This window comes from Anomalospiza imberbis, chromosome 2, assembly GCF_031753505.1.
Source record: "Anomalospiza imberbis isolate Cuckoo-Finch-1a 21T00152 chromosome 2, ASM3175350v1, whole genome shotgun sequence".
NCBI lineage: Eukaryota > Metazoa > Chordata > Aves > Passeriformes > Viduidae > Anomalospiza > Anomalospiza imberbis.
The window spans coordinates 15,835,314-15,852,475 of NC_089682.1; the positions used below are offsets into that span (position 1 = coordinate 15,835,314).

A 17,162-nucleotide genomic window follows, 5' to 3' on the forward strand; every position below is an offset into this window, starting at 1 on the left:
TTTCTTTTTACCAGAGCTTCGCACTCACTTTGAGCCAGCATCAGAAACTGAATGTGGGGATAAGGACGCTGATGAAGTGGAGGAGAGTTTCCAGCCCTCTGAACAAAATGGGGCTGAGGATGCTGCCATCACATCAGGGGTCAGCACCCTCAGTTCTGTGGTGTCACACAAGGCTCAGCAGCTGCTCAACCAGGAGCTGGGCAGACTTAAACACGACACCGTAAGGTAAAATCTCCTGTAAAGACTCTGGATGTATGTTCAGGCAGTCTTTGAAAAGCTCTCAGACTGTGCTTTCTACACTGATGGGTACATACTTACCCGTAGTACTGCTCACCAGTATCGCCTTGCGATAAAGCCTTCCAGGAACACGAGTGGATTTGGAATACACTGGCAGTACAGTATGGCAACTGAACATCATTCAGTACAGCATTTGTTTCTGTGTAAATAATCTATTAATTGCATAATGTCACGTTGGATTTCTGTGGGGAGTAATTAGGTTGGTGTAACTGTGCCAGTTTCCTTCCTACTCCTTTGATGCTCCATGACTTGGTGTCAGTGCCTCAAAGCTGTTCCTGCAAGGAAAGGCCAGAGCAGCTCTGTCCTGGCTCACGGGACGGGCTGGCCACTATTAGCACCAGCAGAGCTCAGCAGAGCCCTGCCCTGTTTCTCATGGGTTACATGTGTAGGGTGCTGCCAGCATGGGTTACACGTGTAGGGTTAACAGCTGAAGTTCCTATTCTTTTTTATGCACATGATGTAAATCCGTGATCAGAAAGTCCCTGGTAAAACATCAGTGTTACATTGTTCAGTAGTAAATTACAGTATAGAGGCAGCAGCTCTGCCCAGGGAGGCTGCACAACAGTAGGAACAGAATTTATGAGCTATTTACTAAATTCTGCAGGTGAAAGCCTACAAGTGGCACCCCTGAGTCTCAGACAACCAAAATGAAATCTCTAAGCCATTGGAGATGTTTCTTATGACAGTACTCCTCACAAATGCCTCTGTCCTGTGGTACTCATTAAAAATGGTATTTTTTTCAGTTAGATTTATACTCAGTGTGGTTGTGTTTGATCTTTCTTATATGCTACAAGGCTTTTGGAAAATCTCGTTCAGAAGGAGAAAGAGTATCAGACCCTCTTACGACAATCTTTGGAGCAGAAGACTCAGGAATTACAGTTGCTTCAATTAAAGCTTAAACCCAAAGGTATGAGGAGATACTGCAGAATTAAGATACTGCAGTTACACAAAAACATATGAGATCATGTTTTTATTGAAAGGATGAAAAACCAGACAGCTTAAGCTTCAGTTACCTGAAAACAACCACTTTTGCCCTAGTTTTGAGGTGTATTAACCTTTGTTTTTTGTTAAAGATTCCCAGCAATGTGCAGCAACTTTTAGAGAGAATGCAGACCCTGCGCTCATGAACTGGCTGAAACAACAAGGAGCAGACTTGGATACCATTAAGAGGGTAAAAATAAAATCACATTTAAAAAAACCACAAATTTTAGTCATAATTAGCAGTTTGGTTTCAAAGAAGGAATATTTATTTATGAATAAATTTGCTTTTTAGTTTGCTGAAGAAGATTACACACTAAGTGCTGTCCTTAATGATATCACCAAAGATGACTTGTGTTATCTTCAGCTGCGGTAAGAAAATATTTTCTAGTTCATTGTTAAGAGCTTAATTTACATATTTTGTTAAAAACCTTTTAAAGTTTGGTTATTCCAATAGGTCATTGACAGTTCAGGGGCAACTGCCATCAGTTTCCTCTCAGATTTTCTGATAAAAGTTTTCACATCTTAACTGACACAACTACACCGAGGATGCTTCGAGCCATCTGCTTTGGCATTTATCAAGGTTGGACATTTTTTTGCACCCTTCACGATGATGTAATCATATGAAAAACAGGCATAAAGAATTTATTTTTCCTACCCATTCATTCAGGTCCTTTTGTCATCATTCTGTTAACCCCTGGCTGACCTGGAAGAAGTTTTAGCTATAACCATAACACAGTGTAGTTTGCTATGTACTGTCATAACCGGTCTATCCTTGGGATTTCTTGGTTTTACTTCTTGCTCAGTTTAAGGCAATGGAGACGAGGGAGTTTTCCCTAACTGCTCTCTATTTCTCTTCATGCAGGGGTGGTCTTCGCTGCAGAATCTGGAATGCAATCCTAAACCACCGACAAACATCCGGCAAGACCTCAGTGCAGGTCAATGCTTTGGAAGAAAACAAAATGGGAATAAGCAAATGAAATACATTCCCGGCACTTTAGATGTATGTATTTATATGTACAGTGGCCTTGCAGGTTTTGCACAGTTAGGTAGCTTGTTTGACCATCAGTGTAATACACAGTGAATAGTAGTAACAGCTTTTAAGTCAGTGTCAATGCGTGTAAGTTATTTATGACAAGACTAAAGCATAGGATGCCTGTCAATGTAATACAAAAGATTAGCTGAGAAAAAACCTACCTGACTTTAGCACTGTGAAAACTGTGAACTTAAAACGTGTTACTTCTGCTGGCTGATGGTTTGAGCAGGGAGGGGATATGCTAGAGCATGTCACATCGTTGTAGATGGATTTATACAGCTTTTTGTATTAAAGCTAGTCTCACTGAACTACTGAGAAAAGCCTTGTGTTATGTTTTCAATTAGCAACTTTTCTGCAGCAAAACCAGAGCACATACATTATATTTTTGGTGGAGTTTCTGGGAAAGAGTTCATGAAGCAAAATAGACCATTAGATAAAGGTTGGTAAAGTTTAGTTTTTATTTTTCTTTTTACACTGTACATAACAAATACAGTGATCCAAAGAAAGTCAGTAAAGCAAATATATAGCACTTTAAATAAACCACTTTCTCCCAACTTAGCTTCCTCTGAAACATTCATCATATTTAAGAAATTCCATACTCAGATGGATTTCCTTACAGATTTCCTCTTTTGAAAGAGCTCTTAAATAAGCTTAAGAGTTGTTTATTATAGTTCCTGTAAATGCATTCACTTATTCTTATGAATAAGTTACACCAATAAAACGGCCTTTAGCTGACAGACTTGTACTTTATCCACTGGTTTGGGCCACGCACTTCAAAGGGCGGCTCATTGAAGAAGATGTGGTGGCCCAGTTCTTCCAGGGGAGGCTCTGGGTCAGTGGTAGCAAACTGAGCAGCTTCCTCAATCTCCTTCCTTACTGCCACATCAATTTCCTAAACCAGAAATGCATGCTTATTAGAAGACCGCTCAGAAAAAGCATCATAATTTTGAATTTAGATGCTATGATAAAGTATCAGTCAGAGTTAGTTAACAATTATTAGAAATATAAAATTAAAAACCTTTTAAAACTCCTTCCCTACTAAACTGCATCATTTTGGGTAGTACTGGTACATTCCTGACCAAGGAACATGACCCCACTGAGCCTACGGGGCTCCACAGGGTTTGAGGGTTCCTCACTCCTTCACTAGGATTCTTCACATTTGGTAATTTCCTTCTCCAAGACTCACCTCCTTCCTGAGGAGTCAAGAAAGCCCAGGTAATTTTGATTTCTGTCTATTAGCAAATGACACCCCCCAGCCTTACTTAGAACACAAAAGCTAAAGGCCTTTCCAGCAGAACACAACTTCAGGAGCCTGGTCTGCAACAAAACTTCACCTTCACCTATAAAAGTGATGTTAAAGCAAACCTTAAGGAACATGAAAGAAAGCACTGCATAATGCCCAGTGATGTGCTTTCTGGAGATCATCAGTGTGTGACTGCTCAAGAGCTTCCAGACACAGCAACTAAAACCATACCTTTAGTTCTTCAACGCTAGCAAGGTTGTTGTTGACCATTCTGTCCTTCAGCAAAGTAATGGGATCACTTTTGCTTCTTACTTCTTGAATTTCTTCTCTAGTACGATAGCTAGGAACAAGACAGGCAAAGACATGAACCCTGGAGCAGAGTGAGGTTCTGGACACAGCTCACTCCTAGGAAAACAGTCCAAACAGTTGTCAGGGATGCAGTGCCAACACAGAACATTCATCACCCAAAGGACAACACAGCAAGAGCCAAAGGCCTCCGGAGAGAGATCTGTAAATACCAACTGAAGAGAAGTAGCTCCAGACTCAAGGGAAAGGGGAGCAAACCCAGACTGAAACAGTTATCCTGAAGGGCCTTCTTTCCTCCTAACCCTTCCCCCCTGCAGAGGGGGCTGCATGACGTGTATATGCTTCCACATCACTGCAAGTTTCCAATGAAGAGCTGGGATACACCTCTACTTCATGCAGAGACATGCAGCTTTGTCAGTTGCAGCAATGCCCAAATCTCTCTAGCACCTGGATGTTTGTATTTTTAGGATGTGTTCTACTTGTCTGGGCAGTCCAAACTGTTCCTGTAATTTTACCTTACAGGATTTAAATCCTTCTAAAACCCCAGAAAAGCATGATGCTATTCAGCCAAACCTTCATTAGGACACACCCTTAGGCCACACTGAAAGCAGAATTCATTAATAGAGAGCACAGAAGTTTAACTGACTTTGTGTTTGTTCTAAACCCACATCTTTTAATTCTGCATTAAAACAAGTGTGTTACATGGCTACAGATTATCAGCTGAGCAACGAGATGAGTGAGCAGGCTGCTCACAGCAATTTCATCGTAACCTTTAAATGCATCTGACACCCGATTTAAACACTGATTTTCCCAGTTTAATCTCTTAGAATTTGACCATCAGTACTTCTTTTCAGTGAAAAGAAAGAAGAAAGAATGTGACAGTACCTTATTCCAGGGTCACTCATACTGTGGCCATGGTAACGATATGTCTGCAACTCCATCACAAGAGGACCCTTGAAGTGAAAATCAATACTGAATGTTGCCACCATGAATGACCAACTTGTTACAGCAGCAACTATTTGCTAGAGCTGAAATGCACCAGTGATCAATTATTTTTATTCAATAGGTTTTTCTCAATTTAATTTACATAATATTAGCACATACAGTTTCACACTGTAAAATGAAACCTGTTTTTTTTCAAATGAAAGCATGCGCTGATATTGTAAGCATTTCTTTTCATGTTCTCATTGAGCAGTTTTACAATTTCCTTCCTTCCACCATTACTCAGAATATTTCAAATTACCTCACAGAACCTTCACTGCTTCAAGTATTGAAAATATTCAAAACCAGTGTTACTGTATTTGGGTGACAGACCCTAACATTGACTCACAAAACCTTTATTTCACTTTCCATTTCTTGTAAATATAGAATAATTATTGCCTTCCTTGATGCTTCCCCTAATTAAACACAAAAATCACAACTGCTTGACAGTCATAACACCTTTCACAACAGAATGTAACTGTGGTAGAAATGGGGAAAAAATGACAGTATAAATAATAAGTGTTTGGTTAATACAAATTGAGGCACTACTGATGCAGCAATAGCTTGCAAGAATTCCACCCATGGAGAAGGAATGCCAGTTACAGACTTACTTTTCCAGATCTACAGTACTCGGCTGCAAATTTTACTGCTTCTCGGACACAGAGAATATCCATACCATCCACCTGGTAATGAGAAAAGACATGTTAAGGCAAAAAAATCCCAGCCTCCAAACTTCCAATCTCAGTATTTCCACAAGTGGAATAGAATTCAGCTTCAAGTATATATATGTAGAAATAAAATAAATACCTATGTATGCATTGTGTAGGTATGTGCACACACATTTCCCCTCAAAAAAAAAGCTGTACTCACCCTCAGACCTGGAATGAAGTATCCTCTTTTGTAGTAGTCAGTGCTGGCTGCAGCTCTTTCAACTGATGTTCCCATCCCATACCGATTGTTCTCACAGATAAAAATACAAGGCAACTTCCATAAGGCAGCCATGTTGTATGTTTCAAATATCTGGCCCTGAAAGAAAATTAAGTTACATCTCATCAGGGAGCTCAGCCTTCAAGCATTAGGCTCTACTGAAAATCCTTCAGTTGCAGAGGTCTAGAAATTTGAATACTAAAAGTGATCTGAAACCAGCCATTTGCTACAGCTCAGAAGGAATAAAAGAGAAGCTACATTATATAAGGTAACTTTCATCTCAACCACTAGTTTACAGAAGTAAATTTTTAAGCCTGAATCATGATCTGTGTTAGGGTACCATAAAACCTCCAACTTTAACTCAGGTATTTCAGCAACAGTCATAAAAAAACTTGACAATTGATTAACCTGGCAGGATGCTGCTACAGCAAAGTTAAGTTTGACTGCAGTGACTGCAGTCAGTCTTGATTGCTCTGAATCAAATTCAGGGAAAACCACGAACTGAGATCTCCACCTGTGCTTTGAAAGTGTGAAACTATCAGTGGTACACTCTAAATCACCAGCTGCTTATTTGGCTTATTGTCTCAGCTGATAACATGAAGAGATGGGCTGGAATATCCATAGTAACTGGCTCTGCCAGAATGCTCTGTCCTCTTCTCAGTCTTCAGAAACCTGATTAACACATATCTCCCTATGCAGCAGCACTGTCATCTTCACTGCCATCCTCCAGAGCTCTCCTTACAGTACAGACAGTTCAGGGTGTCACACTTAGGTGAGCTGTGCACAACTGGAAACCCCTACTCCCACGACTCGTGCACCATTCATGTATTTAACCATTAGCCTCTGAGTATCCAGAGTGTTCCAGAACAGAAGGAGCCAAAAAGTTTTCCCTCCACTACAGCTACAAGGGCCAAGCTCAAAACAGGGGTGGGGAAGGGCAGATGTTTACACAGGTCCAAAATATGATAAAGCACTGCAAGCACATGGTACATTCCTGATATATAAAGAGCACCTAGCAATTAACTTCTTAAAACTGTTCACCTGAATCACCCCTCTGAGGACCACACAGTTGTTGGAACACATCCCTGCTCAAAGATCTAAGGCAACACAAATAAGAGGTGGTCATGTCCAAATTCTGCAACATGCCTGGTCACCTCCATGGAGTTCATCAACACTGCCTGGGTTGCAGGTATTACACAGGGAGGGCAAAATGTGCTCTTCTACCCAGTGGAGTAAAGTCAGAGCTCACAGAGCACAGAAGGAAAATTGATTCTCCCCAGCCACGCTGCTTTACCTGATTGGCTGCACCATCCCCATACAAGGCCAAGCAGATTTCATTTTTAGCGAAGTATTTACAGGCCAGAGCAATCCCGGCTCCAAGAGGAACCTGCCACAGAGAACAGGACAAAACATTTTAGAACAGCATTTAAAGGAGTTGAAGACAGGCAGCCTGTGAACTTTAAAGTGACATTTAGGCTGTTAGAGATCTGCTCCACAAACAAGCTCTTACCCACCCGCTTCCCTCTGTTACAAATGTTATTGCAGCCAAAATATATACATGAACAGTATTCTCAATTTGAATTATTTTTGCTACAGTTTATAAAATGGTGAGCACACCAGAATAAGACATAGCAGCCACAGAGCAATGGTATCTGCATACAAGCTCACACACCACAAAAACTGAGAGAAAACACTGAGTGGCAACAGGACACGAGCTAAATTCAGCTTGTGCTTTAAAACAGAAGTAATGTATATACCTGAGCACCAACAATACCGTTGCCACCGTAAAAGTTTTTGGTATACATATGCATTGAACCTCCTTTTCCCTTTGCACATCCTCCTTTTCGACCTGAAACATGAATAACAAGCCATTTCTTTTTTGGAGGAAAAATACTATACAAATGGAAACATCTAATTCAGTTCCTAAAGGTAATAACACTAAGACCATGATCTGCATGGAGTTAAGACATGATGGCCTCTCTCATACAAGTTACAATTAAACATCTCAGAAAATAAATAAGAAAAGGGAGGGAAAGAGAGAGAGCAATAATGGAAGCAAAATTCTGGAAATATGGATGAGATTAAGAAATTTCAAAACCAACCAAAAGTTTCGGTGTCCTACTATACAAAAGCACTTTCAGATAAATACGGGGTGTTTTTTTATAGACAACAAGGCCTCATATCGTAATTTGCAAGAAGTATATTATTACTTTTGGTTTCTGCAAGAAAAATAAGAATAATGTTCCAAATTAGTTGAAATAATTTAGACTTCTCTTCTCTTTGACAATAACCACATGTAAAAATTACCAAGAGGACACTAAAAAAAACCCAACAAATACCAGCTCCCCATTCCACCCCAATATAAATATTAGTCACCCAGCACATCTTTATTCAAGGTGTAGTTTGAAGATAACCAGTGATTCATGAAGCATTACAACAAACCCTATTTAAATGAGCCCATCTAAGAACACAGAATTTCTCATCAGCCCATTCCATTTCCTATTCTCATCTGTCTTGTTACTGTTCATAGAAGATTGCATTTTATTTCTAATAAGCTCAGCTTGTCTGGTTGGTTTTTTGCCTTGGCGTTTGCTTTAGAAGTCTCTTGAGACTCTTTCTGAAATGTGTACTTCTCTTTCTTACTTTATAGTGGATCATTTTTATTATTGATATTTCTCATACCTTTGCTATGTTTATGAATTGGTTTTGTGGGAGCTATTACAGATTCTGCCAGCTAGGACCATAGAAAAAAAAAGTCTAATTTTAAGAAAAATAGTTTTATGAATAAGTGCAATTTACATTTAGTAAGCTCCCTCCACTTTTTGTATAGTCCCTTCTTGTATTTTAGAATGTATTTAAGAACTCCTGGTTAACCAATGTTACTTTTTGCTACATTTTCTACTTTTCTTAGAACACAAACTCATTTCTCATGACATTGTCAATTCTCCTGAAAAGCCCTTTGCTATAGCTTCTTTCCTATAGGATCTTATATATTGGTTTTATTTTGGGTGACTCTGCTTCCTTCTCCTTCAAAGATTTTTTAATTCTGTCATTGTAACTCATGTTTTCAGTTTGGCATTTGTAGTCAAGATCTTTCTTAGTAAGAATGGACTCTAGCAGCAGTTCTAAGAACTTTCCCCAAGTGTCATTTTCTGGAATAAGTCTCTTTACCATAGCTGCTCCTTCCCAATTGAATGAACCCAAATAAAGTCAAGTATAATGTTAAATTATGAGTGTCATAAAATGAAAAAAAATCCCACTACATTGTCACTCATATTTGTAGTATCAGGTCCCATAGTTGGCTACAGTCATGACTATCTTCCCATTTACTTTCTGACTTACCAGTATCCAGTGACACTTGGCAAATCAGTCACCACTGGATTCTGGGCTTTTGCACATTACACATATGCATTCTTAGCACACACACAGTTCTTAGTTTACAAAATCATACCACTTATCTAACCCCCAAACAGGCTTTCCTATACTAACATTTCAAGCTTGCAGGTTCTCAGATCAAGTCTTTATTACACCAGTGATGCATAAAGGCCTTCAAGCTCCTTGCATCTGTTCACAGACTTCGTAAGAGTTCATCAGGCTGATCTCTTCTCTGCTCCATCCTCAATACTACTGCGGACAAACATCTTTCCTTTCAGCAAAATCTCTGTCTTGATTATCACTTAATATTCTTGTCACAGTCAAATTTTCCCAAATCATTCAGTTTATCATTATAGGCAAAGTTTACCAGTCTTCCGAAGACTTAATCAGCATAATTCTGAAAATCCAGGTCTGTCTCCTAAGGAGTATAATGCCCTGTCCCACTGAGAGCAGATGCCTACCATCAGCAAGTTCAAACCTGCTGCAGCACAATGAATACAGCATAGAGTATCTAGAAAAATCCTATGAATTTGTGCTTTAGATGCACTAGCACTTAAATATCCTTTATTTGTTAATTTTCACAATAAAAATCACTGATTCATAAAACTGAAACAGCTGATCCATTCTGCTATGTCACTAGACTGCTTCCGAAGGTCCAGTATACTTTGTGCATCAACAACACTTTGAATTTGAGAAAAAAAATCTGACACAAGCACAGCAGCAAGTGATCCTCACTCAGCTGAGCACAAACCTGTAAGTTCCGCGAGAATCTCCCGGACAGGCACTCCTCGGGTGTAGGTGAAGCCATGGACTCTGTATGCTGTTATCACGTGGTCTGTGGGCTTTATGGCAGCTTCAATCCCCACACAGCAAGCCTCCTGTTACACAGGGCAAGGAAGTTTAGCAATGAAGAAAAACACACAGCTCCCAAAGTCAGCACTGTGGCACACTGCTGATCCTACACACATCAAATACTGGCAGGCCGCAGGAAGAGCACAGATACCGGAGACTGACTTAAATCCCAAGGACTGATAACAGGCCTGGAGCTACAACAGCCTTGGGCTCTAAATTCCAACCACACTGACTAGCAAAGGCACATGGGAGGGGAACCAGAATCTGCAAATATCTGAAGAATTTTCCCCTCCACTGAAGTATCTCAACAATCACAATTCAAAAACATCAGGGGATAATGGACAGATAGCAAAGTTTGAGTAAGTTCATGAAGTTTCTTCTCCTGGCTGCTGTTTTTTAGTGGGCACATGATCCATGAGATACAGAAACAAAAGCCACCAATGAAACTTGAGGGGGAAAATGGAAGCCTTCAAATGTGCTTATTCCTCACATTCAGCTGATATTCAGCTGCACTGTGCCCTTCCCCGTCTTTGCGTCTCTCCTCCTCCCTCCTCTTGTCCCTCTCCTTCTCTCACAATATACACAGATACTCAGTTCTACATTCTCCACTCTATTAAAATCCCTACATTACATAAGGTTAAGACAATACAAAACCTCCTGGCCAAGAGTTCTTACCTGACCATCATATAAGTGGCAGAAGCCACGAATGATCTTCTGTTTGTAGAGCTGGTCAGACTTGAGCTCCATGCGCCGGATGGTCTGCATGGTCTTGTAGTACTGGAGCCCCTCCTCTCGAGTCATCACTGCCGTGGTGCCCGGCCCTTCCTCCAGCCGATGGAGGTCGCATTGCTGCAAGGTTAAACAAGTCATTATTTCCTGAAAATCATTCATCCTATTTACAAGTATTACTTCATTTTTTTATGATCTGCCATTTTCAAATTCAGAGTGTAATCCCTTCTAAAAAAGAAAGCCAGCAAAACCCAAACTCATAGGTTAGGACAACTGTGCACTGTTTCAAAATTCAGGGAAATAAAACTCTTACTTTTAATAAAGACAGATTTCTACACAGAAAATAAAGCCTCATTACTCCTACAAGCAGAAGATGAACTAAAGTCCTCTGGAAATATGGCAAAAACCACACTTCCATGGTTGTTGCATACCAAATACTTGGAAAGAGCTACGGAGGCTTAACGAAGAGATAAGAAAGATCAAGAGATCCCTCTGTTTGTAAGATCTGACCCTAAGACTGGCCCTCACCTCTGCTACCTCTGTAATAAATAAACAGTAAATTCAGTGGAAGAGACTAAACAAATTACTCTGTCAGTGCAGATTAAAAAGCCAAAATACTTCTTTATAGGTTAAAGATAGTTTATATCAAAGCAGAAGTCACTCCAGAGCAAATCCACTGACACCTAGATGAAATGGATATAACACCTGGGCCCACTACTCAAGACAACTCTGCTTGAAAGTTCACAGAACAACAGAAACTCTGGAATCTTGTTATCAACACAGGATCAAATATTAAACCTTCTGTCTACTCAAAAAAGACTTTTCATATAAACATATATTCCTTCCCTTCCACCTGAAACAATTTTCATACTTCACAGGCACAGCCAAACAGGGAGAGGGTGGAGAACAACCCAAATTATTTATTTCAGATTTTCTTTCATCAATTCCTGAATGAAACACCAGCACAAAAGCTACTACCAATAGAAACAGCACTTTTTCCTAAGACCCAGCCAGAGTGGAAAGCTGACAGAATATAACACTCATTTTCTGAGCAGCACCAAGTCAAACATTGAAAGGATGCCAAATTTTTTCCTCAAAAAACCACACAGACTTCAACCAGCTGCAAGTTTGGGATAGACTGCAAACACCTAATTGTTTGAAAAGCATTAAGGAAACAAGAGAACAGAACAGATTCTTTATCTCCTTTCTGACTCTGTTCTCACAGCTGCATTGTAATATAACAGCTGCAAAAAATCACAACTTCACATTCTTAAGAAACAACTAACATTACCACACACTGCCAACACAGTACTTCCAGCTGCACTTAGTAATGAGGTCAGATAGTGAGGGGTTTGGTTCTGGAAATTCAAACTGTATTTTCTAACTGAAAGAGACATGGGGACCAGTCCATCAGGTTAAGATCTCTAACAAATGCTTACAAAGAATGCCAGTATTAAGTGTTCTTCTTCACCTTAATCTCAAACGTAGCTTCACTTGCGAAGTCTCCATAGTTACGTGATGCTACCACCACTCGAGAGGCCTTAAAAAAAAGACAAAACCAAAGCATGAGCAATGTTTAGATGTAATTATCAAGTCAAAGTATGTGATTTTTCAAGTAATTTCTAACAGTACTCCCAAACTGAAATAACTTATAAATTAGACTCAGCAGTGGCATATCTCATAAGACTAGGGAACTTTTACTCTGTATGCCAAAATCCTTTAAAACCCATTATTTAAAATTAAGATTAGAAAAAGATTACTTAAACTGGTAATACCCTTCATTATCTAAAATAAACCTACTAAGTTTCAAAACTTTTGACAATGAAGATCATCAAAACCACAAAAATAATTGTTTAACCCTTCACATGCCAGGCTGACAATATGAGGAGAGACAGCCAACACAGACTTTGATTGCTGACTGTGTGCTGACTGGAATTTTGACTAGATAGAACAAAAACCCCAAAACCAACCAAACAAAAGAAATCCAGCAGATATCTGAAATATAAACTACTCTCACTTTTTCTTTTCAATAGGAAGAGAAATTGGGGGAATTCAAAGCCATAACAATGGAGAGAGAGAGCATAATTTCTGTAACAGCATGGCCACTACTATGGCTTCTCTAAAAATACAGAAACACAGAAGGCTCCTGAGGATACAAGAAACACAGAACAACAGAAAGGGTGGCATGGTAGGGGAGAGATAGGAAGGATGTTTAAAAACTTGTCCCTCTTAAAGAAGGAACACGGGCTGTTGACTAATGAATGGTGGTGATTTTAGATGACTTTAGCAAGTTTCACTGCAGCATCAGACAGGATGGGCCCATGTCCATGCATGCACTGTGGCCACAGCGTAAGGAACATGACATCTTCAGTGGCAAGACTGTACTGCTAATTAAGTTACACAAAAACTTCAGCAGCTCCTTCAGCCAGGGAATCCACATACATTTAGCTGAAGGTAGATTCCACCAAAAGTTTGAGAATGTTCAGTGTGGTGTTATACTTTAGTTAGGTCCCCCCCGAAACGCGCCGCTACAGTTCAGGTCACCATCTCCAAAAAAGGTCTGACTGACACGTGTGAAGCTTGGGAGAAAATTCTGAATCCATCCTGGTTACCTCCTCTGTTGCATATCGATCAGATTTATCAGCAACACTGCCCCCATTCACCCTGCCCTGTTATCAGATTAAATATTTAGAAGTTTTAATTTAAACCTAGTTTCTACACTATTTACCATAATGTATCAGTATTATCAGTGAAGAAAAGCTATTTTACTTCTAGAGCTGGAAGTAAATCCACAGTTTGGATTCACAGTATCACAGAATGGCCAGGGTTGGGAGGGATCTCTTTAGGCCACCTGGTTAAACTGCCTACCCTGAAGAGGACATAAAAGCACACTGAGGAGTCTGAGCCAAAGCCCTGCTATGTGGGCAGTACACCTATCAAAAGTGAACCTTGACAAGACTGACTGAGGCCTTACCTCGCTAATGGCTCCCTAGGTTAGCAGTGTTTGGAAGGGAAAAAAAAAAAAGGAAGAAGAGTAAGTAGCTGTATCAAAAAATGAGGGGAGGAGAAGTCAGCAAATTATTATCCAACTAGAACAGAACACTGCAAGTGGTAGTTTCTATACATGGAAATCCATCTGTACACTCTGGAAAATGCTCCAAGCATATATGAGATACTGCTTTATGGATTAAGTCTACCTCTATTTATCTGATAATTTATGCCTTCACTACAGAGGCATAGGAACAATTCAAGACAAATATTTACATATCTGGTAAGCAGTAGGATCCAAAAATCTTTACTGAAATATTTGAACCAGATTTACTTTGGCATTCCAGGAGAACACAGTATCTCCAGAGCAGGCCAAGTACTTGTAGTAAGCGACAAATTTTAGGCACCCATATTTGCAAAATTTAATCTAGAGATTCTATTTGTGAAGTAGGAAATACTCCTAGATATGCAGCCCAAAGACAGATAGCGAGAGCTTCCAGTAAATTTTCTCCCCTGTGTTTTTCTGATGGATCCAGTCATGCACATACAGTGACTGCCTGGGTGAGAGGGCTGCCTCAGAAGGGGGCTGCAGCACCTCATCTGCTCTCCATGGTAAAAAGCCACCCGACTTCCAGTTACCAAGAAGTACCTTTTAACTCTGGTCTTGCCAACAAGTTTTTTTCGGCAAGGTTATTTTTTCCTCGTGGCCACAGTCATTACAGTGGAATAAGCTGAATGAAGTGGTAAAAGCGCAATTTTTCACACAACAAAGATAAAATACAACAAGTGACTCACACTAATAAAAAAATAACAAACTTTGAAATAAAATTCATGCCGAGGTCGAAAGGGGCTGTTGGCTGAGCAAAGGGAGGTCGAGCAGTTCTGTGAGAAGCTGAACTCCAATCGGGCCCAGCCGATCCCTCTGCGGGAGCTGACCTGTGCAGTGTGAGTACGCTTGACCAATATCGACCCAAGCCTGCGCCATTATGGGCTTAAACACCGCGCTCCTGCACGCGACGACCATTTTACTGTCACTTGGGATCGTCACGCAGAGCGAGGGAAAGAAAAACCAACGGGGTTTTCTTTCTTTAATTTTTCTTCAGTTTTTCGCCGCCGGACCCGCGTTCCCGGGCAGCTCCAGCTCCCGCCGTCTCTCCCGGGCTCTTCCCGGAGCCGTGCCCCGCGCCCCGCTCCTACACCGCTCCGGGCCGCGCCGGGCCGGCACCGGCCGCACTCAGCGGCCGCACTCACCGTCTTCCCGGCGGCCGCCGGGCCCTGCAGCAGTCGGGAGAGCGCGGCCAGCAGCATCTTGCGCATGGAGCGGGAAGGGTGGGCAGCGCCTGCCGCGGGGCCCCGTCCGCGGCTCTCCTTCAGCCGCCGCCGCCTCGGCCGCGACCGCCGCCCGTCCTGTGACCCGCGCTCTGCGCATGCGCGGGGCTGCGCTGCGGCGGCGGCGGCGCGGGGAACGCCCCCTGCTGGCCAGAGCCGGAGCGTCCTTAAAGGTCATCAAGAGCGGCCAAGGTCGGGCTGCCTCACGGAGCTGCGCGTCCCGGGCGGCGGGGAGAATTGGATCCTCGGAGGAGTTTCTTATTCTCAGAATTCTGAGAATTTCTTCTCAGAAAGCGTGATTAGGCACTGAAATGGGCTGCCCAGGGGGTCACCGTCCCTGGAGGTGTGTAAGGGAAGAGTGGACATGGCACTCAGTGCCGTGGTCCAGCTGACGTGGTCAGGGTTGGGCTCGATGATATCCGAGGTCTTTTCCAGCCTCATTGATTCTGTGGCTCCGTTTGAGTGCTTAATGTGCTGCTACGCGAGAGCTGCTCCATGTGAGCGCATGCCCTGGCTTTTAAAAGCATCAGGTGTTGAAACAGTGTCCCTTTAACGTCACAGGCATCCATGCCTTGGGATACACAGCAAAGTTAAGATTTAACTCACTGTTGCAGGGCCCTCCCACCGCATGACACCTGCTGATCTCTCCAGCCAGCCTCCTTTCTCCTGCCGCCGGCTGCAGGGCAGTGCCCGATCCAGGCGAGCCGCCCGTGCTGCTGTGCTGGCCTCACTGCCGGCCCTGCTCCGCTGCCCCGGCTGTGCGGACAGCAGCATGACCCTGCCGAGGGACACGGAACAGATACAGCTGATGGGTTGTGCACTTCTCCCCTGCTCCTCGCAAAAAAAAACCAAAACAAAACAAAAACAAACAAAAAACCAAACCAAACAAACAAACAAAAACCAGAAAGTAAATCTTGTTCACCTGTTGGCAGCGCAAGTGCTTGTGTCTGCTGAGTCCTGCGGGTTGCACAAAGCTCAGGTGCAGCACAAGTGGTTAATGTTTAAGGCATAATTTTCAGCGAAAATGTGCCTCTCAAACTACACCTCACCTCCACCAGAGAGAACTGAAAGTGCCATCTGTTTCCAAAATACAGCCTCATATGGATCCCCACTGTACTGTTCACCTTCTTCCTTGGCCTCCCCCCTGTTCCATTAATAAAGACACTCATGTCTCCATTAATAAAGACACTCCCTCACTTTGTCTGTAACACAGAGTAGGAAGGGAGGCAGCCATCTCTCATGTCATAAAGATGTTGTGAAGAAGCCTAATTTTTCATGTATTTGGTTAGTTCTTCCTCAGAAAAACAAACCCAGGCTTGGTATCAGCTTGCTGGAGGACTGAAAATTAACCAAACTTCCTTCAGCTTGTAGTGCTGGTGACAGTGCAGGGCACTGGCAGGGCTCAGCATCCTACCTTTGTGCTGCTGCCCTGCAGCTTCCTTGACATACGCTTTGCCTTTAGGTAGGCCAGGATGTGTAAAAGAAGCAAAATAATACTACTGATTTTTACATCTAAGAAAAAAGCCTGAAAATAATATCACTTTTGCAATCATGAAATCCATCTGGGAGTAGCTGGATAGTGCTGTTTCCAGTGTCCCAAGGGATAAAGCAGTTCTTGCTAACGCATTGGTAAAGGCAAGTCTCTACAGGAGACTCTTGTGGAATCTTTATTGGCATGTTACATGTTGGAAATTTGCATTTTGCAAGTCAGTTATACACTACCAAGCAGATTTAGGCTTCCTCCATGAGGCAATAACATCAGCAACAGCAGCTGACCTCCAGGAAAATAAAGGGCAAAGTGAAAATATTGATCAGTTGTCTCAAAAGGCATTTTTCCTAGGGTGCCTTTAGTCTGTAGCACTTCACTGCTTGGAAAGCAAGTACTTGGCAGCCTCCAGCAGACTTGCTGGAGATGTTCTGCAGGCAGGGAGTGGCTCTGCTGCTAAAGACAACATTATCCTGAAGGACTGTGTGTGATTTTCCCCAGGGTTTCCAAGGTGCTGCAACACCCCCAGAGGTCCCAGGACAGTTCTAAATAGTGTAGTCATCTGTCTGGAAGCATGCAACGTGCATTGTTTTTATCGGTCAGCCTGCACATTCCTGGAGAGATTGCTGATGGAT

General features: G+C 42.0%; 2 protein-coding genes across 12 annotated transcripts in view; one reads left to right on the forward strand and one right to left on the reverse strand.

Moving 5' to 3' along the window:
- MAP3K15 (mitogen-activated protein kinase kinase kinase 15) overlaps positions 1-2,631 on the forward strand; it is an 82,862-nt gene extending 80,231 nt beyond the window's left edge. For all 11 annotated transcript variants that reach the window (XM_068179929.1, XM_068179928.1, XM_068179934.1 and 8 more), the window contains 5 exons: positions 15-225; positions 1,092-1,204; positions 1,371-1,468; positions 1,571-1,647; positions 2,141-2,631. In XM_068179929.1, the coding sequence (XP_068036030.1) occupies positions 15-225; positions 1,092-1,204; positions 1,371-1,468; positions 1,571-1,647; positions 2,141-2,255 (614 nt within the window). In that variant the 3' untranslated portion in view covers positions 2,256-2,631. The remainder of the gene's footprint in view (positions 1-14; positions 226-1,091; positions 1,205-1,370; positions 1,469-1,570; positions 1,648-2,140) is intronic.
- A 114-nt stretch (positions 2,632-2,745) lies between these two features.
- PDHA1 (pyruvate dehydrogenase E1 subunit alpha 1) lies at positions 2,746-15,140 on the reverse strand. The gene is made up of 11 exons (XM_068179940.1): positions 14,964-15,140; positions 12,196-12,264; positions 10,671-10,844; positions 9,895-10,021; positions 7,526-7,617; positions 7,063-7,155; positions 5,712-5,867; positions 5,453-5,524; positions 4,746-4,813; positions 3,786-3,894; positions 2,746-3,203 (listed from the first exon to the last, which is right to left on the reverse strand). Exons 1-11 carry the CDS (start codon positions 15,027-15,029, stop codon positions 3,039-3,041), a joined length of 1,191 nt encoding a protein of 396 aa, XP_068036041.1. The 5' UTR covers positions 15,030-15,140; the 3' UTR covers positions 2,746-3,038.
- Positions 15,141-17,162: the final 2,022 nt, after the last annotated feature.

Coding starts and splice junctions, on each gene's coding strand:
- PDHA1 (XM_068179940.1), bottom strand. CDS start 15,029: ATGCGCAAGATGCTGCTGGCCGCGCTCTCCCGACTGCTGCAGGGCCCG. Junction 5,525..5,711: donor ACTTCATTCCAGGTCTGAGG/GTGAGTACAGCT, acceptor TCTCATTACCAG/GTGGATGGTATGGATATTCT. Junction 4,814..5,452: donor AGTACTGTAGATCTGGAAAA/GTAAGTCTGTAA, acceptor TTTCACTTCAAG/GGTCCTCTTGTGATGGAGTT.